Here is a 26419-nt window from a genome sequence, read left to right as displayed (position 1 = left end):
TGAAGACAAAGGCGATGTTCATCTCTAATGCCACACTGCCTGAAAAAACACCCCAGCTGGGCCTCATTGGGAAATACAGAAAGGTGCAATGGGAAGACACACCACAGTATTCAAATGGAAATCAAAAGCTGATCAGACACAGGACAAAACACCAAAGCAGGCCCTTTCTCCTTGTAGCCATGCCTCTTGTCATGCTGGCAACCTTGATATCCTAACTGGAATGATACAGGCATCTTGACCGCTGAACTGCCTTGCGATTCCATTACAGTTTTCTTACTGATCCTCAATTTCTTAGCCATAAATTCAGCAGCTGGATAAATTCAGTAAAAAAAAACAGTGGCTGGATCAAAGTCCTGCAGAGAAATCAATGGAAGGTAACACCCATGGAGACCAGTTTCCGTACAGTATCATTTTAGCATACCAATCTAGTAGAATTCATTCAGTTCATGCAGTTACAGGGATATACAAACCTAAAAGAAACAAAATAACAAATATTACAAATGAGAGGAGGCCATCTTGCTCATTTGATTACTAGTTGCTGAATGGTCTTCAGTAAGAAACCCATTATTTCCCGCAAAAACCTTCAATTCAGGATGCCATGTTGTATTTGCATAATAAAATAGGAAGTTGGTCCACTTTTCTAACTCGCATTTTGCTTGCGAGACAGAGCTTACTATTCCAACAAACGGACTGACAACAGCTGCCTCAGATCCTGCGAGGCTCAGTAGACGTGATATTTCTGACATGCTACAGCAATATGTGCATTTGGATACTGCCACACTGCAGGCACTTACAAAATTCTACAGCTGGGTAATTCTGTAAGGCAAAATGACTCCAAAATTTCAGGAAGAATCTACCTTTTTTGTTCACAGATACAGTAGGAAAAACCGACTGGACGAAGTGAGACATTAACGTGCAGTGTCAAAGTGCAGAATGGGTAGCAGATAATGAATATAGAGATTCAAAATAGAGAAGACAGAATAATCTTTATTCTGCTAGTTTGACCTTATCTGTCCTGCGAGATTGTTATAAAATCTAGATCGGTTGAATGGACTCCTCATTTGTAACCATTATGTTAAAATGCAAATATTTACAGTATGTTCTCATTACCAACATCTACATGAGAGAACAGAAGCAAGGCAACTCACTAGTTAACGTGACTATCATTGCTATTTTAAAGCTCATAGATCTCATTTTCATTATTTGGATATCTAATAAACCTCAAATTAAATGCATCAGTACAACTAATAAGATGTTCAGTCTACAAGTTAATACCATTAATCCAAATTACAAAAAAAGTGCTATCATGTCCAAATTAAACATCCAAATAAAACAGATGAATTAGGTATTCAATGTGTACCGAAAAGTGGTTCTACAATTCAAGTTAAATGGATTAAAAAAATATATCCTCACAATAACAGCGGGGCTATAAACTGAAGTGGCCTTTATTACACTATAAAAGTAAAGACAATTGGTCCAAAATGAAACAGCACAGGAACAGAAACTGGATTTCCAATGTCAAAAGCAATTCTTCTAAAATTGGAGAGAGATTAGATTTAAGAAAAACAAAAGCTTGTTGGAGTCTGAGAATAATTTCTACTGCAAGAAACAGTAGGCCAATGACAAACCTTCATTGCCAAGCCTGTCATTTTGTGTTCTAGTGGATTGATGATTTGAAAGTTGATACCACACTGCTCAAAGACAAAAAAAAGAGACTCTTCAAAAACAGTTGCCTGATTACTTTCTATCCCTGTTTTAAGAAGCTGCTGACTCAGGTTAACTGTTAGTGTCTAATGTATCTCTCCTCACATCCTTTTCCATGTGAATCCTGGGATTGTTACCCAGGAGAATTGCTAATGCATGGGGACATCTATATGGCATTGTCCATAACTTCAGAGGAAAAACTAGAAATTGCACCACAGCCTCTTTCAGGAAGCCTCCTGGGTTTTTACACAGGACTTGTAAGGGAAGAATCACATTACAACAACCTTCTCAGCCTAATTGCACAGCACTAAAGTCCCAAATCAAAGGCTCTTAGTATGTAATTAGACTGAAAAAAAAGAACAGCCTTTCAACATTAACATGTTTTGTTAAAGGCATTCAAATAACAATCCTTTAATGTTATATTATCGGCCACATGTTTGACGGGTTTAGGAATATGGAGATGTGTCTCAGGTTATAAGAAAGAACTCTAGTGTCACTTCTGTTGTGGGTAGGATTTTTGTGAGAGGGTGTGTGAATAAACAGCAGGCATCTCCAATGACTCTCGGTGAAAAGCGATGGTTTCCAAAGGGTTGAGTCAGTAGCAACACTCTTCGCAATACCTCTGCAGACCGATGTCCAGGCAAATATTATCAGCAGCAATTCTGCAAAGCAAAACCTGCTAAATGCCACATTTGCTGAGCAACAAGTAATGAGATTTAGAATTTCTGACTGGATCTTCATTTGATCGTCAACATCATCTGGATCATCATCACATAGAATCTTTGTTTTTAAGTGTAGAAATCTATACTGGCTTTCAGAGTAGAGCATTAAAGGAGGTCTTCAAGTGCCAAGACACAAGCCAGCCCATGTCGCTCATTTGATTTCTAGTAGTTAAGTGTTGATCTGGTCGATGTGCAAATTTCATGTGCAGTCTTTCCACAACAGATAAAGTAGCCATTACATTAACAGTGCTGGAGATATGCCAGTCCCAGGAGCCATTCATTTAGAGACACTTAATATGTTCTCTTATCTTTCACACTACAGCAAGATGGAATAGGAAAAAAAAAGTAATTTAAGACTTCATGTCTACATTGGCAAGGCCCCTAGGTAATATGGTTTCGTTCAGACTCGCATAGTATATTTGTTAGCATAGAATTAGTATATTTTGTTCATGAGTTTGAGTAGGACTATTACTCTAGAATGTGAAAACAGGACTTTTGGATAGCTAATGTAATATGGAGGGCAAACTATTTTAATTTTAATCAATCTCTAATGTCCTTACTAAGTTGTGTCCTGTGCAGGAGGTCCAGAATTCAGCCGCCCTGTTTCTAATGAAACCTGTATACCGGTAGCAATCCCCTATCTAACTTCACTGCATTGGTTCCCTGGTGAATCTCAATGTCTTCTGCTCCAGTTCACCTTACTGGCTTGCTTTTCCCCCCTTCTTGCACTACCCTCTGCTATGTAGACTATGATGGCAGAAGTACAATTGCCGTCCACTCCCATTTCAAAAACCTCAAACCTGCATGGGTGGTTTCTGTTGCTTCACATTAAAATCGCAACATGTTTCTCCCCTAGCCCCGGAGGGACTATGAGCACCTCTAGCCTGACAGACCATTTTTTCCTTGTTAGAATTATTTTGCTATCTGCAGACCTTTTCTCAAGGTTTACTTGTATATTTACAGCAAGTGTATTGGCCCAGAGTAGACGCGCATTTTCACCTGGTGTACACTGGTACCACTAAAGTACTGCCAGGCGTGTCTCTGGAGTAGTCCTGTACCTCTTCAGGAGTACGGCCAGGCAGAGTAATTCTGTACTGCCTCAGGAGTATGGCCAGGAGGGTCTCTGGAGTAATTCTGTACTGCTTCAGGAGTAGGGCCGGGAGGTTTCTGGAGTAATCCACTATTCCTTCAGGAGTATAGCCAGGAGGTTTCTGGAGTCATCCACTATTGCTTCAGGAGTATGGCCAGGAGGTTTCTGGAGTTATCCACTATTGCTTCAGGAGTATGGCCAGGAGGTTTCTGGAGTTATCCACTATTGCTTCAGGAGTATGGCCGGGAGGTTTCTGGAGTCATCCACTATTGCTTCAGGAGTATGGCCAGGAGGTTTCTGGAGTCATCCACTATTGCTTCAGGAGTATGGCCAGGAGGTTTCTGGAGTTATCCACTATTGCTTCAGGAGTGTGGCCAGGAGGTTTCTGGAGTTATCCACTACTGCTTCAGGAGTATGGCCAGGAGGGTTTCTGAAGCAGTACAGGATTACTTAGAAATAGCTTACTTAGAAATAGCTTAGAAATTCGGCTTCGGCTTAAAAAAGAGCCTGATTCACGAAGCCCTCTGGTTCAGCGGTCGTCTCCTGGCTTCATCTCATCTATCTCCATATTGTCCCATTGGCTCCCTGCTTGCAGTGTGTGGGTGAAGCGCATGTTGCTTTTTCCATCCATTCATTTCTCAGCTGGTGCTGTGATAGCTTGCTTGCTTGCTTTTGTGTTGTCTGTCTTTTATCATTACAGATAAATTAGATGAAATTAGTTAAATTGTTCCCCTGGTCTTACTTGAATTATTTTAGCAGTATTACAGCCTCTTTTCTGACTGAAAAACGTATTTTACGTTCATGTCACGCTTGATAACTGCCTGCAGAAGGTCACTTTTCTTCTTCTTGGAGATAAAAGAGTACAGTGGTTACAGCACTGCTTGTTTTTAAGTTGTATTTTCTTCCTTCTCTCAACTGTAATGTAAAGACCTCATATGTCAGCTCTGGGATGGTGGGCGAGGTGCCATGTTATAAACTTTCTTTTTATTTGCAGCTCTGGCACTGTTCAGTTTACGTCACTGCAGCAATGGCAAGTGTAGAGATGGGTGTGTTCTTGGAGAGGGTTGAGAACCGTGAGGTGTAGAGGATTGAGCCCATGCCCCAGAAGCATGCTTGCCTGTAATACTTCTTTCTTATGGATTCCATTCACTCCTAGTTGTATAGCTCTTGCATGCGCAAAGTCTTTGATAGTAGAGTGCAATGTGTTGCTGTGGGACCATTTTCCTTGTTTGAACACAGACTTCCCATTCCTTGTGAATTGTGACAGTGTGGAAATGGGTATCAAGCTGGTCACCATTTTTTTGCAGACAATTCAAAATGTATAGTCACTGTATAGTCACATTCCGTTTAATTCAGTCATGTTGAGAATGAGTCTCCCTTGAGCATGTCACATCCAATCCTACTGTTGCAACTGAATGTCCCTCCTGCTTGATTATGAATAAGCCACATTTCTTCCCCACGTTTCCACTGTTCTTCCCACAACCTGGGCCAACTTACAGACCGTAAAGATTCAGGAGTGGGGGAAAACTGTTGAAGTCTGTCAATCCATGCTGTGCTAAGATGTTTATAAAAGACGACATGCAGTAACACTGCCATCACCAATTGTTGAAGACAGCAACATGGTAGCAGCTATTATATTAAGCAGCATTGAGATAACAGCAGTGTGCACAATTCACCAGCTTCATCCTATTGAATAGAAACAGGTCTTTACAGGCACGGGATCCTCTGCAGCATTTCTCTCCTGGGGGGCAAAGCTTGTTTATTTCCAGGACAAGTCTATAGTGTGTTTTATGTTTTGGAAGCCTCTGTCACAGAGAGTGGTTGACACTCTGCTGTTTCTATTCTTTGGCAGGAGATGATTCCAGTGGTGAGGCATTCTGGTGTCCTCTAGGGGCGTACCTCTAGGAAACCAATGTCTTTGCACAGCTCATTGTGGATTGAGGTTAAATTCTTGAGACATCAATTTGAGGTTTGCCAGTTAATTGTCACACTTATGAATTTTTATCATTTCTATTATTATTAACCATTTCCTCAGCTGTGATCTCAAGTCATTCTTTCTGTTTCAGGTTGTGATCTCCCCCCCCCACCCAACAGTCCATTTAACTTTCTCACTAGGCCTTCCCATTCTCCCAGATTGCGGCACCTCTCCATCTCCTCCCGGGTTGGGTACCTGCTGTATCTTGAGGTTTTTCTTTCCAAACTCTCTGTCTTTTGGTATGACTTTGACCTGACTTGCTTTCTGCGCTTTTCACCTGCGGGTGAAACCGGGTTGAGCTCCTACTTTTACGTCTTTCCCGACAGCATTTTTACTTTTGTGTTGTCTGAGGATTGTGATGCTGAGATCCACCATTTCTGGGGAGTTTCTTTTGTATGCCTCTTATTGCTTCTTCCCCTTGTTTCTTTCTTTCAAATCTTGCCTCCACATCCAGATGTGACATCATACCTCATATAAGAGGTTACTGGCATCTGTGATGTCTCATCTCACGTGTTTCTGTTTCATAGTCATAAGAGATCTTTGGCCTTTCCTTAATCTAAATGTTTAGAAACTTAAAGCATGTCTAACAAAACCAGTGCCAATACAGTAGAAATCCACACCTTCTGCCACTTTTAGAGTTCTTTAGAAGCCTTGCATCTTTCTAACCAATTCAAATTTTACTAACGGAGAACTCCGGAGAACTGGTCACATTATGGTAAGGGTGTAGAAGACTTCACCTTTATTTAGCAAACTGTGAATATGCATCATTTTGGAGGTGTTTTCACAAATTAACACTGCAATATCATAAACACTTTAGTACCCTTATCCCTGCAGTTTTTGCAAAACTATAACAAAAAAACACATTAAAAACTGAAAAGTGCTCTTTAATATGCACATGAAGATTAGACAGGGCAGGGATACTGAGATATACACCAATACTGGTGTAATGCATCAATTAATCCATAAGAAGAGAGTCTACGCTCAATATTAATCACTTTGGCTGCTCAGAGTATGCACTGTTTATGGACTGACAGGCACCCAGTTTTGACCTCTCTCAATGGTGGCCACTACCGCCAAGTGGAACATGTTGCCAGGGCCCCTTGTGAAGAGGAACAGACACACAAGAGCCACCCTCTGTTTACAATTCCTTTCGCTGAAATCATCTGATCCAGCTGGAGATTTATGACAATTAACACATTAACAGGATAAACACTTCCCAAGTGCCGGCTATGGGTTCAATCACCTTTGCGAGATGGTAACTCTGAGCCTGGTTTATATACCTGGGGGATCCTATGAGCACCTTTTTCACTTTGTGCGTTTACAGCCAGCTGCAGACAGAGTGTTTACTGAACACAGGAAAAGAGGGCTGTAAAACCATCTGTGTTAAAAAGCCCAATTACAAGGAGACATTGAACGTCTTGGGGGTATTTTTTTTGCACATAATGAGACCTATGCTGCCTAGAAGGACAAAAGCAAGACTTAAAAGGTGGAAATGCACCAGTTACATACCTGTGAGTAATTTCAGGATTGTGTCTGAAAGCTTGCACTGTGTCCTCTTAAATCAGTTTTGTTTTTTATCCCTTTTATTTTTTTCCTTCACCCTACCCAAAGCTAACTGTATTCCGCAGCTTAATGAAACTCCTGGGCTCTCCTTCTCTCCACATGCTTTTCTTAATCAGTTTTGAATTTATTCAAATGTTACGTGTACAAAAAAATAATAAAAGGGGCAATTCTACAAAACACAGATCACAATATCTCAAAAACTGTTTCCTAGCATTATTGAGGAGTACTTGTGGATGAAAACAGGATTGTTCAGTATGGCTTAAGAGACATCTTTCTTAAACTCTGTATTATAATGACACCTTTCGTGCCAATACATGACGTAGCTGCATAACGTTATATAATTTAGACTTAATTAGAAAGAAATCAACAATATTTGGAAGAAAAACTGAAATTGACTGTTTTTTTTCCCCTCCCGACTCATACAGAATCTTACAGGTTCCCCTCGAGAGACGTGTGGAGCCGTTACAGTGTGGAAATATTGTGAGGCCGGCGCTGGTAGGAGGATTCCACTGTCCAAGAGCAACAATAAAAAATTAATTGTGGCACCACAAAGCCAGTCAGCGAGGGAGTTGGGATTAGGAATGTGTGAAATGGCTCATGAAAAGCAAAACAACTCCCCTTCACTGGAAGGCTCTGCCAACGAGAGGCCAAAACTGCGGGAAGAAACTTCAACTTCAACACGGGTCCTCTCTTAAAGAAAATGCCCATTTCTACTGGCTCGACATTTTATTACAGCCTATTGTTTAAAAACACAGACGCTTTGTGCGACGGCCTTTCTCTGCTAATCTTGACACAGAGCTCACTCCCAACGTCAGGTTCGAAACGTACTGATGATCCCCCTTTTCTCCAACTGTGCAAGTTGAAAAGGTGCAGGCCACAGAATTTAGATATGGGAAGGAGTCAAGAATTCCACGTCATCTCAGTTCTATGGAGATAGACACTGCACTACAGTTTCAGTAGTTTAGCAAGTCTAATTCTGAAAACTTGAAGCAAAAATGTTCGAAAAATGAAATCGTCCCAAGATGAAAATGCGGTCTGTGATCATTTGCTCCTTGTTAAAAGGGCCAGGAGCTGGAAGGAAATTAGGTTTAATCAAGCTGGTCTGCTTCATATTCAAATACATTCTGTATAGTGTCTTGCAAAAGCATTAAACGCCCTGAAAAGTTCTGATACCCGAGTTTAAAACCATGACCCTTTCAAAACGGGACTTTATCTTTAAGAATCTGTACACAGTCGACACCAAAATAAGAAAGCTAAAAAATGCAGATAGTTTAAAATAATACAACAGATTTTTAAAGACAGCTGAAAATTCTCAATTGGATACATACACGGTACAGCCCCTTTTCCACAGCAAACCTTAATTAGTTCAGAAGCAAAGTCAGCCGAGGTCACAAAATTAGTATAATTATCTGTGTCAGTTCTTCTCAGAGCGATTAAACTTGATTTCAGAGTAAATACTTCTGTCTCATCAGGTTCCTTCAGATAGACACTGAATTTCAAGCCACATTGTCCAGTATGGGCGAGTGGCAAGAAAGTCTTCTTTACTGAATAAGAATTCTTTTGAATCCTGTATCAGATATACTGAGCACATGTCTCAAACTAGACAAAACTGAGCTCTGGTGTACGTCCATCACAGCCTATCACAGCATTGAGTCAACCACCCCTTCCGTCTGAGATGGTGGTGGCAGCATCCTGTTATAGGAATAGGTCTTATCACTACTGAGGGGAAATACATCTATCACTACTGAGTGGAAATAATTTAGTAAAATAAGGCCACCCTGAGCAACAAGAGAGTTAATGTCCTTGAATGGCCCAGTCAAAGTCCTGACTTGAACCCCTTAAAAATTAAATGGTGAGGAGTAATATATCAGAAGTGGAGCAATACTGTCAGGAAGAATGGACAAATTTATACTTTGGAACCTTGCAAAGCTACTATAGACATATCCAAATAGTCTGACACCAGTCATTTCTGCCTGCAAAAGGTGCTTCTACAAAGTACTGACTTACAGAGAAGAATGCTTATGCAATCAATAGACTTCACTTTGATCATCTTTGTAGGCTGTGCTGATACGTGTTGCCATTCATACAGTACAGTATATAACCCTGCTCAGTTTGATTGTGAGAGTTTTGAAGAAAGTTCTTTTGGAAAAAACAGAAATTGCATTACACGTGATTCTTCATAATATGATATTACTCACCAACGTATTCACACCCCGTAAGGCAAGGTAGATAAAAAATAGAGAACGGAGAACATGAGTACAGGCCCACAAAACACTATCCCAGGCAAGACCAGGCTTATTCACACAGAACACCTCCAAATATACAACAGCCCTAACTAAAGAAAGCCAAGGTAAATTTTGAAGCAACAATCAAACTTTAAATACTACAGTGTTGTAACTAAGACACTGCTTTCCATTTTAGGATACACAAGCTGGATAACCTCATGCAAATCAGCCCAAGGAAAAACTAGGGCACAGACACATGCCATTTTGTTTTTAACTCCACATCTGTCCTTTGAGACTCCCTCAAAACAAAGCAACATCCATGAAATACTCAGCTCTTGGCAATGGTTTAACAAGAGCCCACAACTTGTGAAACCATAGCCTCAAATGGGTTTCGGCAATAGCAACAGGAAAACCTTAAAGGAACTTCAAGTATTTTGTTTACTAACCACTCCATTGAGCAGAAGGACCGTATTCAAAGCTACCCTTCTGGAAACAACGTTCTTGCTGTGTGTATTGTTGCCAGGCGAGTTGTTATTATATGTGTCTTTGTGAGTTGTGTGTGTGTGTCCCTACCCAGATAGGAAAAGCAACACCTGACTCTCCTTGAGAACACAAGATCATTTCTTGTTCTTTTTCACTAGCTTATTCAGAAACCAGATCTTATCAACACAGACCAGTTTTGCCTCAAGCATTTCTGAAAGAAAAGTGAGGGAAACATGTGCTGGAGGAAACTTCTAGGTGCCAAAATACCTTTGCCTGCTATTTCCTTTGACTTTTAATCACATTGGAACAAGTATGGCCTGCCTGGGGAAAAATTATAAGCACGCTGTTATCTACACCTGTACAGAATATTTCCCCTCTAAACTTTGCTATTTAAATAATCAAAACTCATTCTCCAGTCTGCCGAATCTAACATCTGAAAGAGTTACGCAAACAAATTACTGAAATTCTTTGGTGTTCAGCACTTCAGGAAAAATGCCTAGACTAGGCCATTTCAGAAGCATAAATGAGTACTGCTGCAGGCAAGAAGACAGGAGAAATTCACTATACTTAATGACAAACAATTCATGGCTTTCAAAATTAACAGCATTGCTCTGAAGTAATTTCCCATATTCACCAAAGCTCGATGGGCTAACATTTTTGGCAGTTTCACATGGCCACTGTCCATTTTCAGCACCTAGTAATTTATAAATCAATTTATCAATCTCATTTGTCAATACATAATGCGTTCAATTGAACAGCGGAGATAAGCAACAGAAAATACTAAATACATTTTCACTCCTCTGATGTGTCAACTTGACCAATGAGACACATTACACGGTTTAACCGAAAGAGCTAAAAAAAAGGGTCACTCACCATCTCATCCAAGGCGTAGCGCAGTAATCCATGTTCATACAGAATGAAGAACCTCCTCTGCCATTTCTGTGAGGAACAGGAAAGTCATTAAAAACTCGGCAAGCCAGAAGCCTGGTTAACTTTCTTACACCTACAGCAGAGTCCTGCCATTTGAAAAATGAGCAGTTAGGAGAAAAAAAAAAGTGGATTTGTCTAACTAATGTCTTTTTTTCCCCACTGAATCACTGAATCTTAAACTCCAGGCCAAGGAACCAGATACAGATGTGTTTGTACTGTAGATCCTCAGCATTTTGCTCCCCGTTAATTTATCTGTACAGTAAAGACACCTGTACTTCTTTAACTGTAAAGCTCTTATTTTGTTAAGGATGTTAAGGAGTTTTAATGTAGAAAACACAATGTTGACACTTTTTTATAAGATTTCATTTCAGTGAATTCTAACCTTTTGTGTTCAGAGCTGGGGAGGTGCCTTGTCCTTATACAAGACAATTGTTTTTTTAAATCTTGTGGTACTGGAAGCGACTGAGCGATGTTGTTGAATGTTTTTTTGCAGCACAGTATTGTACAGCTGTTGTATGGCATTATTGTCATGTACGTCACATCCTAATAAGCAAGACAATTTCCCTTAGGGGCAATAAAGGTTCATTCAATTCAATCTGACCTCAGCATGGCTTTAAGAGTGGTGAGGATTCTGCATTTAGATCCAACAAGAAGATCACTAGTGCCCATCACTTTCTGTCCGTTCCATTAGCCAGCAGTGTACCTTATACCTAGGAACTCTGGAAAGCATTTGTTGAATGTATTGCCAAATAACTGTAATCCGTGTCTGGCTGTTTGCGTGTCTGTGTGTGTTTGGCATGTCTGCGTTCGGCGGAGAGGAGTGTGGTTAACTGGATAGACAGAGCAGGATCTAGATTTGAACTGTTTAGACTCAAAGACCGCTTGACCATTTTCTTCTTGCTTCTGTTCTGAAATGAAACCGAAAAGGACTGTGGGCCGAAAAAAGCTCCATGGACAGCAGATCTGCAGATTCAATGCATTTCAGATCTTGTTGCCTATAGGGCCTTGTCCTGATTTTATAATGATTGTATAATATTATTTCAACTCCACACATCAAAACAGGGAACCTGGGTGGAAACACCGGATGTGGCAGCCGATACTGGCCTCTTTATAGCTATATACTGTATATGCAGTGAAAAGCGTTAAGTACCGGGACTGCAAAGTGAAAATTGGTCATTTTGGCTATGCACTAATGAAATCTTTATTTCTGATCAAAAGATAAATTATAGACTTTTGCCTTACCTTAAACTTTTGATCTGAAATACAATTTTCTTTAGTACAAAGCAAAAATGACCAGTTTAACTTCACTATCCCAATACTTCTGCTTTCCACTGTACATATACTTTGAACGCTGTCCAGCTCTAAAACAGCCAAACTGCAACGCAGTGGAGACTGTTATCAGCTTCCCTGTATTGCTACTGCAGTGCAAAGCCTGGACCTAAAGAGTACAATGCAAAATATTCCACGTTTTCCATCTGTTTAAGCCTTAGGCAACCTGCAACAGGTGATCTTCATCCAGCAAACTGGGCCAGTTTGGCCCCAGTCCAGATTTCTACATTATTAAAATTGGCCCCGTGAATTTTTAAAGACCTTTTTCATCTCCTCAGGCTGCTTAATGTTCCACCATTAACCCATTATCTTCCAGTGCATCACATTTCACTCTCCTCTTAATTTGAGCTTGCGTATTCTAATTCGTATCCATTTAATTTTTACTGGGTTCATGCCAATTAATTCTAAATTAGCAACAGAAAGGGTCAATTCAATCTAAGTTACAGCAGCCACACTAAGAAAAGGAATTAAACAGAGAAACTGCAATTGTAGGTGGCCTTCTAATTAGGAATAAAAAGCTAACTCCACAGATCCTACCACTAGAGTGTGCGGTGTTTAATGAAATAAACTACTCGCCCTGCATAATCCAGGATTCTCCAATAAGCCTCTTAGAAAGATACAGAATTATCTAAAGGATGCTAACTCATCGCTTCCTTTTCTTGCCCCAAGCTGTGTTGTCAGTAGCATCACACATGGACATCCTCACTCGACTGGTCTGTTGTAAATGACCACTTTATTGTCCTGCATGTCTGTCACACTAAAACACTACTGAGGTGGTTGATTTATTTCTGCTGGAGAGCCCACCTGAGACCAACCCAGTCCAACATACCCCTCTCCAGACAAAAAACAGCTCGTGTGCCCACTGGACCACAAAAACAGCCATCAGTACCAAAGCTTGATATTCAACAGGTTAAATCACCTTATTGCTCCACTAACAGGGCAATCCAGTGCTGATGCAAGAGTCAAAATCACTCGACTGCATCGTGGTCAACCATGAAAGATCAATTAAGATGCATTTTTCCAAACCTATTTTTAAAACTCATTTCAAAAACCTAAATAGGTTCTTCTAAAACCATACCTGCCGAACCAGAGAGCTAGGTTTCTCTTGATGCTCAAAATACTACACGTTTATGCCCACGAGTACGTTTCTTGCTCTTACGACAACAAAACTGCTTTTACATATATCATGCCAATAAAAGCAATGAAAATGTATATATTCCAAATGTACTACTGGGCTCAAAGCCAGCACCACATCCTAAAAGGAAAAGAAAAACGACTTTTCCAGCAGCAGGATTGTGGGAATCTTCGTCTTTGGCAGGCAGACTCAATTGTGTCTTTGCGCCCACCCCCAGAACCGATATCTCGTTCCCATAACTAAACATCTTTTTTATCTTCTAATAAAACCCAAGAGAGTTCCTCCCCAACCACTGACAAGCCAAGGACATGGGAATTAAAGATAGGAAAGGCATAGGAAGTGGATTAGAAAAATGTTCAGTTGCCAGACCTAATTTAACAAGTCGGAAAACAAAAAAAAAAGCAAAAGTTGTGTTTTTTATTATTATTATTATAGAGCCCACAGTGTCAGACAACCACAAGGCTGAGTCAGCTGACAATTTGACTCAGGGCCCCTGAGTGACAACACATGTGGCTGTTGAAGGTTACATTCAGGCTTTCACGAGCCCTGTGTGAATCAGCATTACATTTGTTCCACATTTTCAAAAACTTGCACAGAGCCGTGAATCATTAAACGCTCCAACGGCACAGGACATTCCTTTATAACCGGACGACAAGGGCTCTCGAACCCTTGGCTCAGACTGAGCCAGAGCACAGGAATAAAACCGCTGGGCCTCCGAGTACAACGCCAGATCAGGGGCCTCGTACTGGAGTCGCAGGGGTTATCAATGTCGGCCTGAATCAGCCACCCCTGAAACACGTCTGTCCAGGAGGAAGAATTTTCTTGCCTCTGGGTTTCACTGATTACAGAAAGTGTCATTTGAAGTCAGTCACCGCACCACCAAACATTCCTCGAGTCCGAGATTGCGGAAGCAAGGGCTGAAGGTGGGAAGGTGCACTGCGTTAGAGGAGCATCTTGTGGTTTCGAGCGCCATATGTTTCCTTAACTTTAATTTAAGTTAAATTAAAACCCGGACACCCTGCACCCTATTTAACCAAAATGGGCCTTTTTTTTGTACGACACCTCTTCAACTTTTATACGAATGGAAGGGCAGGCCCGATGTAGCACTGGGTTCCAAAACGGAGGGCCTTGCATTATTTTGGTTTATTCTTCGGTTTTGACGTCTACAAGTAAATATTGACTGAATGCTCAACTGCACTCAGTGAAGTTTACTCATTGCATTATACTGTATGCTCCTAAAACTGCTCTTGTCGTGCAGGCTGTAGTTTTGTTTTCTGTGGATTGTGTGGTTGGACGGCAGGGGTTGCTCAGTCCCTCTGTCGGGAAAAGCTTTCCAGCCACGCCACAGAATCCGGTCTGCATCCCGGAAGAGTTCAAATCCGGGACTACATGAAACCAGGACTAGGATGGGGTGGAGACGGAGGGACATTGCGTTGGGGGGCGGGATTGTGATCACAAGGCATTATGGGTTTTAAGAACTACAGTATATGCTTTTAAACCAATTGGGCGAACAAGCAGATCAATTGTTTTATCCTGTCTGTTCAAATTCGGTCAAAATCACATCAAAATCTCCCATCACCTTCCACTGGCTCATTCAGAAGGCCCTGCAGCTTGTATAACCCAAGATGCTTAACCGTGTTTCTGCCTGAGGTACGAATGAGGACAAACACCCCCAACTTCCCAAACAACAGTGCGCACCACACACATGAACTCTTGTAAGGGACACTCTTTATATTTCAAACTGTATCTGGCTACACCTGTTGTAGAAGTGTTCAGAAAAGTGCGATAAAAGTGTAAGCAATTATTAATTATTACACTCGTACCCCCTCAGCAAGGCACTACATGCAGAGTCGCTCAGGGAAATCCAGCCATATAATTCTGTGTAATTCTGTATGTAGAATAATTATGAAATTGTAATCCATGCAAGTTGCTTTGAATAAGAGCCAACAGACAAAATAATATAATATGTGGGGCCCGGCAGCTCTGTCATAACACTACACACACAGTATGTACCACTAACCATGAGCAGTTAAATACCACTGCACTCCACTGTTTTGACAGCAGCAGAGAAAATATTCGATAACAAGCCATGCATTCATTTGTCATACGAGCGTGTGTTCATTGTTTCACGTTCAACCAAAACCATCAACATGCACATATATCAGAAGACAGAGCTGGGGTAACACGCCTTCAGAAAGCCGATGCACGAATGCCAGAGAAAAGCAAACGACACAAACCTGAAAAAGAAATATGTCCGTGCAAAAGGCAGCACAGACTGAGCAGACGGGAATTCTTCCAACTCCACTTGTATGAAGACCACACATTTAAGGAACGTCAGTGAAAATCAGAGTTTCAGAATTAAAACTGGAAAAAAACTGAATGACAGTTTTACTTCATTCGATTTTTGCAGTACAGAAGCGCTGAACTTAACAGTCATTCCCTGCATCATCCCTTGGACAGGCCTACTGTACGTGTCCTAAGAAACTGCCTATAAACACAAACCTACATTCTATGCCTACTCTAGTTAAACAGGGCTTTAGTTAACTACCTGTCATTTACAATGGTTTCCACAGAGCTCATTGGGACTTTGCAGTGTAGTAAGTGTTTTCCCCATGTACATTCCTCATTCCACACTTGGCATGTAAATCCCAAACAACATATCTGGATATGTGCTAAATAATTTCTTCGATTATTGTGAAACTAACTGGAGCCCTCTGACAAACTAACATCAGTTTAACATCTATAGATCTATATGACAATCTGCCTCCTTAAATATTTGTCCTAAATTAGCCTTAAATAAACAGAAGGGTACTGCTACATCCTCACATTTGCCATTTATTTTATTAGACTTAGAATGTGCTCCTCCTGACCCAAGGGCAAATTCAGACATACAGTATTTCTACATTCAATTTATTCACATGCATCTACATTGTAGATACCAGTTTCTGTTGGTATCCAAGAGCCACAGGAAAAATGAATTAAGAGAACTCATCAGCAACCATTCCTGTCACAGAGTTATTAGTTGGTGTTGCGTTTCTAGCCACAGTTTACAGAGAAGACCATCAATAAAAGATGAAGAAGTCCTTTTGTGCTCTAAAAGGCATCAGGGATTTTGAATGCAGTGCCAACAGGAATCATTCAGAGGGTCAGGACCCTGTGAAACATAATATACTTACACCATGAGGCCATTAAACATTCAGAGTAGGCTCCTGAGGGCTGGATGATAAAGCAATTATATTTTTGTTGAATCTATAAAAAGGAGAAACCGCTGTCTTGTAAAGAGATTACTTTGTGCATCTGGTTTGTACCTCTCGTCTACCGTAGATTGCAAGGCACACACAACGAGGTCGGCTCAGCAAAAATGAACTACAATGCTTATAGCAGATTGCAGGCAACATTAGAGATAGAAATTTATCTTCACCTGTAACATGCAAAGAAAATATCACTTTTTTTTTCCTTGCACAGGCCTCAGTATCATTTCTGGGCCCGATATTTGTACATTGTAAATGATAAGACTGAATACTGAAGCCAGCCCAGATGGGCACTGCTCTGTGTTTTCTCATGAGCCTGGGGTGCTGGTGGCACTGACCCCAGCCTTCCAGAAGAGTGGCAGCCCACTTACTGTTTCTGCAGGGCTTGTGCTTGCTCAGATTTGTGACTGGTGCTGTGCCCTTCAGAAATGATCCATTTTAACAGAGCAGGGCCTTGGGCTACCTGTCTGCAGGAACCTTGAGGCATAAAAGTACTGCAATCTTTCAATAATCTTATTATAAATTTTTGTTAACATTAATTTGTCCGATACTTCTCTTCCCCCCCGCCCCCCAAAGTCAAATTTGTTTATATCCATTTATACAGCTGGACATTTTTACTGATCAAAAAATTCAATCAAAGTGAAGTACTTTGCTCAAGGGTACAACAGCAGTGCTCTAGCTGGTACTTGAGCCCACATGTACTTGAGTCCAGAGCCTTTAACCCTTGCTGCAGGTGATTCAAGAGGAGGAACGGGGCTTCTTATCTGAAAGGATCAACCCCTTGGGTGAATCCAGGGGCACTCCTGTCGGGCAAACTCGTTTTTTTTATTTCTAAATTATTTGTTGAAAAAGGCCCATAGACTAGGGAGGTCAACAATAAATTAATAGCTATATACAGTGGGCCCATTTCCTTGAAATGCCTTGACTTAGACTTATATGAAAATGGAACAAACCGAAGATCCATACCCATCGACAAGAGCTAGGGAAAAAAATCTCCATCTTCCCACCAGAAACAGTTGCTGGTCCAAAAGGCTTCCTATAACAAGATTTGGCGAATGCTTCTGAGAAATTACCTTCTTTTTTGAGAAATGAAAAGAATTCAAGCCATTCTGTAACACAGCTGAGCTGCAGTTTGTTTTCACTTCTGAACTGTTTCATCTGCAGAAGGAGCTGTCGTTTGTATTGAACGCAGGTCGAAGCCTTAAGAGACTAAAATAACAGCTGCAGCCCATGGCTGGCAATAACAAGAGCACTGCATCGCACACACAAAATGTTTGCATCAACAAGCTTAACCAACATTTGTATTTGTGTTTGGGCTTACCTACGAGAAAACTATTTTAAGAGGGATCAACAACTCAGTTTTGAAGTGGTGATACATTAATCCAGTATTTAGTTCCAAAATGGCACCCAAAACAATGGATTACTTAATTAGTTCAATAATTATCAATACATTTAAGGATAATTAAGTGGATTAAGCATAAACACAGCACAGAAAACCTTACCAGACTCACCAAATTACGTACACAAAAATTTAATACTGCCTTTATCTCATATTCAAATTGGATGGATAGACTTTTGCAGAAGTAAACATATATAAATAAATAGCATAGTTCTCGCAATGTCCCAGTCAATTTAAAGGGTAGAAATTTTAAGAGCTTAAGTCTAGCAGGCAAGTGTAAAAACTGAGACCTTAAAAGGAGCCATTTCTTGATCCTGAGCTGCAGATATTCAATCACCAGATTCAGACTGGCAAAGGAAATTTAACTTTTGAGACAGTCAACCAAACAATCTGAACACACACACCACACCACCTACCCACACACCTCACTCTTAATCGTCAGCCTATATCTTGATCCTAAAGTCTGTATTTTATGGCAGATTCTGTGCTTGAGACTCAATGCAAACTCAACCTGAAACGCAATTCAATCCGAGTTACTAAGAGTGGACTTATACAAATTGTAGGACGGAAGATCTTTTCCATTTATTCCTGAGTATTTCAGCCATTAGGGGTTGTATTGTCATGCACTATGGTAACAAAGGCATGCTGACGTGAGGAACAAGACTTTTGCTGGAGCAGATGGGCTGTGAAAGGTGTTCTCTGTGAATCTGTCCCCCAAGCAGGAAACGGGCAAGGTGATGTTCGGTAGGACGGGCCTGACACGATGGGCTGAGCAAGCAAAAGATAAAAGATACAACTCCTTCTTACCCTGGATCTGTGCACAGGATTGTCAAAGTCTGTTCCCTCTGGAGCTAGAAGAAGCCATCCTCCATAAATAGGCTTTGCCTACACGAAAGAAAAAGTGCACATTAAAACTTGACACTTGGAGAAAAAAGACAGGGTAAAAACTTAGAGCATTACTTAGAGTTGCAACTATCTGTCCTATGGTCTCTTTTCATAATGTATGTTCATGCAGGTTTAGGACCAACTCTTTCATGACTCCCCAATTAAAAAATATGGATGTTTCAGGTCCGAGAAACTGACACTTACTGAAATTATACCGACCTTTAAAAGAATCGCAAAAACCTCTCTGTTAAATGGAGCCACTGGTCTGAAGTTGTAAACCTCTGGTTTAACATGAAATTCCATGCATGAAATTCAGGTTTAACATGAAATTTGATATCCGAGTGTATACCGATGGGTCTGCACCATTTCTTTCTAAATGGTTATTAAAACGGATGCTTTCATTGAAATCAGAAAGTTAGGTTTCTGAACACTTTGAGCATTGAGCCTGCTGAGGTTCATCTTGAGCCTCACAGAAATGCAGAGAGAACACTGACAAGAAAACTGAGCAGCCGACTCTCAGGTGAATTTTATTTTTAAATCCATCTCTTTTACTCCCCCTGCTTTAAATAGATGTTCAGTGCTGCACTCCATTTCTAGCAGAGATAATGATGACGGAGTCAAACGAACAGCTGAAGCTGATGGCTGAGATCAGGGTTTTTCAAAAAGAAAATCAGATGAGCACCGGGTTAAAACTGCTGCATTATACTGCACAGGATTACGCTGACTGGGGTGTGCATGAGAAACACCAACATTAACACTTGATAACTGGCAAAAAAAGAGGAGAAAACAACCCTAGATTCTCAAGTCTGTGTTTTTAAAGAAAGGGGGCCTTCACATGGGTCTCATCTGACAAAAGCACAGAGCACCTGCCGATAAGACACTGAATGACAGCACTTACTACAATCAAACAATATTCGGAAAAAACAAGACTGTAACAGGAGCTTTAATGCATCAAACACCGGAAAAGATTAATAATCGGAAAGCATATGGGGAGACATTAATAATATTATATTAAACTGTTATGTCCAGATCTAAATCAAGGGGCAAAAGTCCTCCCTCATAGCGATTCACCTGGACATGTCAGTAAATGCCAATGAGTGGACTGTGACACAAGACTTCCTTTTAACAGCAAAAGGACTGACTTGAATTGCTTAGGACTGTGGATATCTTTCAGTGCTTTTTATTGACACAACAGTCTGCAGGAAAATGCCAACAGGCTTATGCAATAACATGCATGGCAGAAAGGCAAGCCAGATAGCATATTGTGAAAAGGACAATGCAAAACATACACTTTGGTCAAGAATATCATGAACCCTCACCCAAAAACATATGTAAAAAATGTCTTGAGTGGGCTGCAGAGTGTTTTCCACAAAGTCTAGAAATATCTGTAGTCCAACCAAATTTCTTCATTTGAAGCTGTGAAATGAACCTCTTTCCACCACTTTTCAATAGGATAGAGATCTGGGCTCTGCTCTGGCCAGGTACAGTAATGAAAGTTAGTCCAACGTTCCTCAAACCAACCATGCAATTCCTGACAGTGAGATAGTCTATTCGTAGCATGGGGGTGTACCCAATATTTGGTTATTCCTGTGCTGATCTATGCCTCTTTTAGCATGTACAACAGGTCTGCAAACCAAGGTCCTGAAAACCCTCAGACGTTCAGGGTTCAGAGGCTGCTTGTGATGGTCACTTGAGGAAGAAGCACGGTCATTTGCCATTCTTTAACCAATTAACCACAGCTGCTCCTGTTCAGTCATTCAGAGCTCAAAGAAAAACTAGAAAAAGAATCTCTATACCTGCTGTCAGCTATACAGTATATCTCCTGGCCTTTATAAATTAATCTAGTTAAACTAGACCATCGCAAAAAACAAAATATCAAACCGGGGAAGAAACGCACCAGGAATAAACCAAAACTATGACCTACCTCACTGCCAACAGAGAATTTTAAACTCGTTGTCACTTTGGTAAGGGCAGCACAGTGACACAGTGGCCAGCATTGCGGCCTCACTGTTGCTGGAGCCCTGGGTTCATTTCCTGCTGTGTTATCTACATGGAGTTTGTGTGTCCTCCCCAGATTTGCATGGATTTCCTCCCCCAGTCCAGAGCTATACTGGTAGGTTTATTTGCTTCTAGTGTGTGCGTGTTTACGTCTCTATGTGCCCGGCAATGGACTGGCGTCCCATCCAGGGTGTATCCCGCCCTGTGCCACAGCTTGCTGGGATAAGCTCCAGGTCCCCCGCGACCCTATACTGGATAAAGCGGTTATGTTAGTTAGTCATAAATTTTGGATGGATGAACATTGTCACTTGGAAGAGGTCTCCTGCTTCTGCTCAGTGGAAATGCACCTGTACATATTGGTTTATAACATGTAACTGAGCCCCAGTCTTCACAAAATGTGCTAAGAATCTAGGCAGGTTGGGCTGTCAGCCATTGCTCTCTCTCAGCATCACTTATTTGTTTAGATCATTGTTATCATATACAAAATTATTAAGTTTCAGAATTTTGTTCAGCACTCTAAGGCAAACTGTTGTGATTAGCCCTACAAAAAAAAAACAGAAGATTGACTGATTGTGATGAAAAATACCTACAACCTCCTGTATCATCAGGGGAACTGGGTCACTCTTCTGGAATCATGCAATGGTGTGATTAACTTTAATAATGGCATGAATCTGTCTTGATCAAGGTGGCCAATGGGGCAATTCTGAGACTGTGCACAGTTCACATTCTGAAAGGCGGTTCGAAGGAGGTTCCTGTATTGATGAATCAGCATTCAGTGGCAAGACATTGAAGCAACAAGGTTACCCAAAGAGTATAGAAAACAAAACTGTTCAAGTGTGAGACTACTCATGTTTGGGTGGTTTATCGGTTAGTCTTCATCGTCAGGATGCTAACCACTTCCAATTTATTTTATTTGGACAGGATCTCTAACTATGGATGCGTGTTCTTTTTTGTCCAAGCTTTCAAGAACAATAAAAAAATGTTCTCGAATCATAACCGCACATAATTACAACAGCCTGCCATATAATATATTTTAACACTTTCTTTCCTCAGTAAATAACTTCTGCACAAAGTAGGAAAAAAAACAGTTTCTAACTGAGGAATAACTTCATGTAGTCCTGTGTGGCTCAAGTCTGCAGTAGGAGGAGTATTTATGAAGACTGATTTACAGGTTTCAACAACTTGTTGAGCACATTGCATGACAAGAGAGAGAAAAACAGGAACCTCGCAGCTCCAGGAGGTCAGAGCAGTTCAGGATCCCAGTAGCTGGTGGCCATGTGCAGGCTGTATTATACAGGAAGGCACAAAACCAGTGTAGAACTGGACAAGTGATAAGTGCTTCCTCCAATTTCCAGGAATGTGCGTGCTCCCTGAAAGCTGTGCTCAGATGTCGAAGACAACAACTTTCATTTTCAGACCAGACTCTCTCCCTACATGGCTGAGCTTTGGAGAATTATGCACGCGTGGTGAAGCTTCTTGATAGATACAGCTTCATACCCCACAGTCTCCAGTAAGGGTAAGAAAATACTGTCCTGCTCTAAAAAGGCTTTTCATCATTCACCCCCCTCTTGACCTTTCTAAAGCCCTTGTCAATGAGGATAATGCTGACCGGGATTTAAAAGGAAAATATCCTCAAGAGTTCTTGGGAAAATGAAAAGGTTGAGGATTTCCAGGTTTGCTGAACTGTTCCTGAGACTTAGCTTGTGCAGTAACCAACAGCATGCGGGTTAATGTCAAAAGAGCCTTAGAAAGCAATACATTAAAAAGGATGAACCCAGCAGAAGAAAATGCACCAGACTGTGTGGCCCAGCACAGAGAACGGAATTTCAAAGTGCATTTCTGACAGGCTGGTTTATGGGCCAAAAAGGCTTACTTGAACATTCCACAGAGAGAACCACTTTTGCCCTTACCAAATATGTACAGGCCACAAAATCAGATACTTGCCCAGTTCACATTTTCTCCGAGTTAAGCCTACCAGACCAAATATACAGAGGAGTCGTGTTTTTCTCCGGTTGCCGAGGACTAGACGTGAAAGTGATGGCAGAGAGAAGAGAGGAGAAAAGACTTTCAAGCGCAGGAAACCTGTTTATCTGAAGTGTGGGAACATGCAAGACCACACAGGGACTCCAGGAGATGTGGTGGTGCTCTCTTCCAAAGACGAAGTCCTCTCCTGTCTCCTGTGGTATCTAACTCCAACCCTCCACTTGGGCACAACTAACTGCTTCTTCTAATTCGGGGTCGTGAGGGAGCCAGGACCTATCCTGGCAAGCAATGGGCACAAGGCAGGATACACCCTGGACAGCACGCCAGTCCATTGAAGGGCACACAGACACAAACACACTCTCGCACCAGGGCCATGTCTTTGGACTGCAGTAGCAAATCAGAGTACCAGGGGGAAAGGCACACAAACACAAAGAGAACATACAGACTCTCCTTTCAGTATCCCCTCTACACAACAACACTCTTCTACAACAACCAGTTAGTAAACAAGATACATGTGCCGGATGGCCTATTCAAGTTAGTCTCCAGTCCGGTGTTCTATCGCCTGCTGAACTCTGTAATAGCAGGCGACGACAGAACTTAAAGCAGCAACTCCAGCAAGCCGGCTACGGAGGCTACTTGTGCAGTCCCAGCTGCAGCTGCTAGATTATTTCAAAAAATCAGTTGACATCCACAGTTTTTTTTTTGAGGATCCGCTACTGTGGAATGCTGTAATGCACAACATTCCAAGTGTTAATTAAATGACCGTTCCAGAAAGTATAAGCACAATAAGAGGGGAGAAAAGCGACCTACGGGATATTTCTCTTACCAACAAATAATATAAACTCCCAGATTTCGACTGGTCTTCGTAAACCTACATTGCAAATGTAGCGCTAGAACTAATTTAGCCTGGGGGGGTCCGCTAACATGTGTATATCGTATTGTCGCAGGGGCAACTACCTTTATTAGCCCGTTAAAGCAGTAAATTACTCTCCTGTCTCCTGTGTTCACTTGTTAAACGGGTTATTTGATAGATCATATTAAAAAGTGATGCAGCCACTTAAATATACAGTAAGAAACAGTTCAAAAAGACATTGTATCATTATAGCATTCTTGAAGCCAAAAAGTCAATCCCGGAGAAACGTGTTTGCTATATTGTTATATGTTAGTCATATAAGCTACTTTGAGGAACCCAACATCCGTTCCTGGGGAGTGTAGCTTGTTAGTCTTATGATAACAGCTCTAGCGTAACAGTGTAGCAGCTGAAAAAGATGCCGTATACAACAGTCCAGCTGCGTAATCGCTTGCTTTGCGGATAATATATGTATATATCGCTGCTGTTGCATTAAAGTATAATTGCATTTAACCGAAGTTCAAGGAAAGGGAAACCTGTCCTATTAAGTGGTAGGCCTGTATGACCGTAATGTCTAATATATACATGAGTCAGCGGCATGTCAGAATTTGTATTATTTGTGATGGGTCGGCAAAGCATACAGGATTTTGTATGATTTCCGACACAAGTTCGGCTTCGTTTCAACTTTTTGATGTTCGACTGCAAGTTCTTGGGAAGGGTCCCACTGAGATCCATTTCTCAATGTAATCTTTGTGTATATAACAAACGTTGGAGGTTCTCTGTGCTCATTATCAAGAGCTGCTTAGGACTATAACTTTGACTGGAGTTCGGGTATCAGTTTATTCATGACGTAGCATTTTTCTTTCCTGCGCTTTCTCCTCCTATTTACTTGAATTTGCCCGATGGGATGCCCCAAGGTTGAACTGGGCAGAACTGGGACCCACTCAGAAATAAACAAAAATGTCGCACACTATTTGAATTGGGATGCCCGTTGAGATGTTAAAAAAGGAGAACAGAACCTTTTAATAAGAACGCCACTTGCGATTCCTCGTGACAAAATTCTGCCACCTGCAAACCCCAAACGAAGGACATAAATGTATTGAACAAACGCTATAATAAACGTAGTGAATCAATAATTCCACATGCCTGTATTGTGGGCTACACGGCTCATTTAAGGAATAAAGCCTTTCCATTTTAAGTCACATATTTCCGTTTTACAGTACCATTTTAAAAGCCCAAGACTCGTCTGCGTATTAGCCACAGCCCAGAGTTTATAACCTTCCCATCCCAAAATTCAGCTCCTCTAGGCAATACCCTCAGAAAGCAGGAGTTGCTGTTACATCAATAGGTAACACTACCTGGATGTGTCCTTTATTATAATGGTAACATAATATTTTGACACAGTATAGTTAGCCAACAGACCCGCTAAAACACACTCTGTGCAAACACTTCTGGATGCATGTTTCTAAATGTGCATTCTAAATGTCTAAAACAAATCCTAAACTGACACACACACACACACAAATAAATGTTACCTGGTTTAAATCCTCGTCGTTCAACAAATGCGATTCCCGGGGTTTAAAACAGTTCTGACATTTACTTTTGTTAAAAATATTGGCTTGAAACTTCCGACAAGGGTTGTCCTTAGAAGACATCGTCGAAAACGGGATCCGAGGGGATTTGATGCGGCGAATAATAAACTTTGAGATCCGAAAATAAAAATAAACACGGACACAAAATCGCTCCAAGTGATCCTTTTAAGAACGGCGGTGGATTCCCACGGGACTGCAGCAGAGTTACCACAAGCCTCCTTTCCAATAAACTCCCAAAGCTCTCCCAAGCTGATATGAAGGCATGCCAGATTCCGTCGCACAACCCCAAAGCACACGGGAATTATAAAACCGGCAAGGCGCAAGCAGAATAATAAAGTTCCGGCTAGCACAGATCATATACATACTATGCACTCTTTAAACTGCTGCTGTTTGGAAACAACTTTATGTGTTATCTTCTACATAGAGCTGGGTACATACTGTAGATGATAAACCAAATGCTGTAGGGTTGAGCTAACTAAATGTCATTCCGGTCAGTTTGGTGCCTTGTCCGCAAAGTGGACAAAACCACACACAAAAAAAAACACCCCACGCAGGTGAGTGTCGGGATGGCAATCAATCCACGCAAACTCCCCCAGTGACAGTATTCCACAACTGCATTAATCAGAATAATAAAAACGGGAAAATACGGCCCGGGGATCTCTCATGGGCAGCTCCTATGAATCAAGTGCCGTCTGTAAGATTCTCCAGGCATGCCAACTTCCACAGCGTTAGCAACCCAGAAGGAAAACGAAAAAGAACAAGTTTCTGATTTTTCTCTTCGCTCTCGGCGAGGAGGTGAACTAGATATTGTCAAGGTCCAGCCACATCACGTGCGCAGTCCTCGCAGGCCGTGCTTTCTTTCTCCTCTCTAGTCCATGTTAACTTCTTTAGACGTTTCACACGCTCATGCACAACAAATGGTCGTTTTGTCCTGCGCTCAGTATTTTCTGCTATCCAGCGCAGAGCTGGAACAACTCCGCAGGGATAGCGGGGGAGGAGCCGGGGGGGGGGAGGGGGCGTTGATTGTCGCTTGTGTCAGCGAATAGCAAAAATCGCTGAAGCTACGTAACTGGGAAGGTTTTAAAATGTTCTCCAATAGGAATAGAGAAATGTGGAAGGGGGAGGGGCTACTCCTTTCAGGTTTGGTGGACTGTCCAAGGACTCCAGTCTGTCTTTCAGACGACTGAATGACAGGGCAGTCGCTGTGATATTGCAATCGGTTTTACATAACAGCCAGGGAAACCAGTAACAGACTTAAACCCTCACTCTTTTTTTAAGTCTTAATAATTAATCATTTTAATAAAA

General features: G+C 41.3%; 1 protein-coding gene across 10 annotated transcripts in view; it reads right to left on the bottom strand.

Moving 5' to 3' along the window:
• Positions 1 to 26082, bottom strand: part of si:ch73-103b11.2 (myosin phosphatase Rho-interacting protein) — a 173720-nt gene extending 147638 nt beyond the window's left edge. For 5 of the 10 annotated variants that reach the window (XM_015359910.2, XM_015359908.2, XM_015359911.2 and 2 more), the window contains exons 1-3: positions 25058 to 26082; positions 18614 to 18691; positions 10636 to 10701 (exon numbers count right to left, since the gene is read on the bottom strand). In XM_015359910.2, the coding sequence (XP_015215396.2) occupies positions 10636 to 10701; positions 18614 to 18691; positions 25058 to 25177 (264 nt within the window). In that variant the 5' untranslated portion in view covers positions 25178 to 26082. The remainder of the gene's footprint in view (positions 1 to 10635; positions 10702 to 18613; positions 18692 to 25057) is intronic. The other 5 variants (XM_015359919.2, XM_015359918.2, XM_069180882.1 and 2 more) reach the window with 3 other exon arrangements.
• Between the last annotated feature and the right edge of the window lie 337 nt (positions 26083 to 26419).

Source organism: Lepisosteus oculatus, chromosome 19, assembly GCF_040954835.1.
Source record: "Lepisosteus oculatus isolate fLepOcu1 chromosome 19, fLepOcu1.hap2, whole genome shotgun sequence".
Taxonomy (NCBI): domain Eukaryota; kingdom Metazoa; phylum Chordata; class Actinopteri; order Semionotiformes; family Lepisosteidae; genus Lepisosteus; species Lepisosteus oculatus.
The sequence above is the reverse complement of the archived record's forward strand: the minus strand, read 5'-3'. Positions and strand labels throughout refer to the sequence as shown.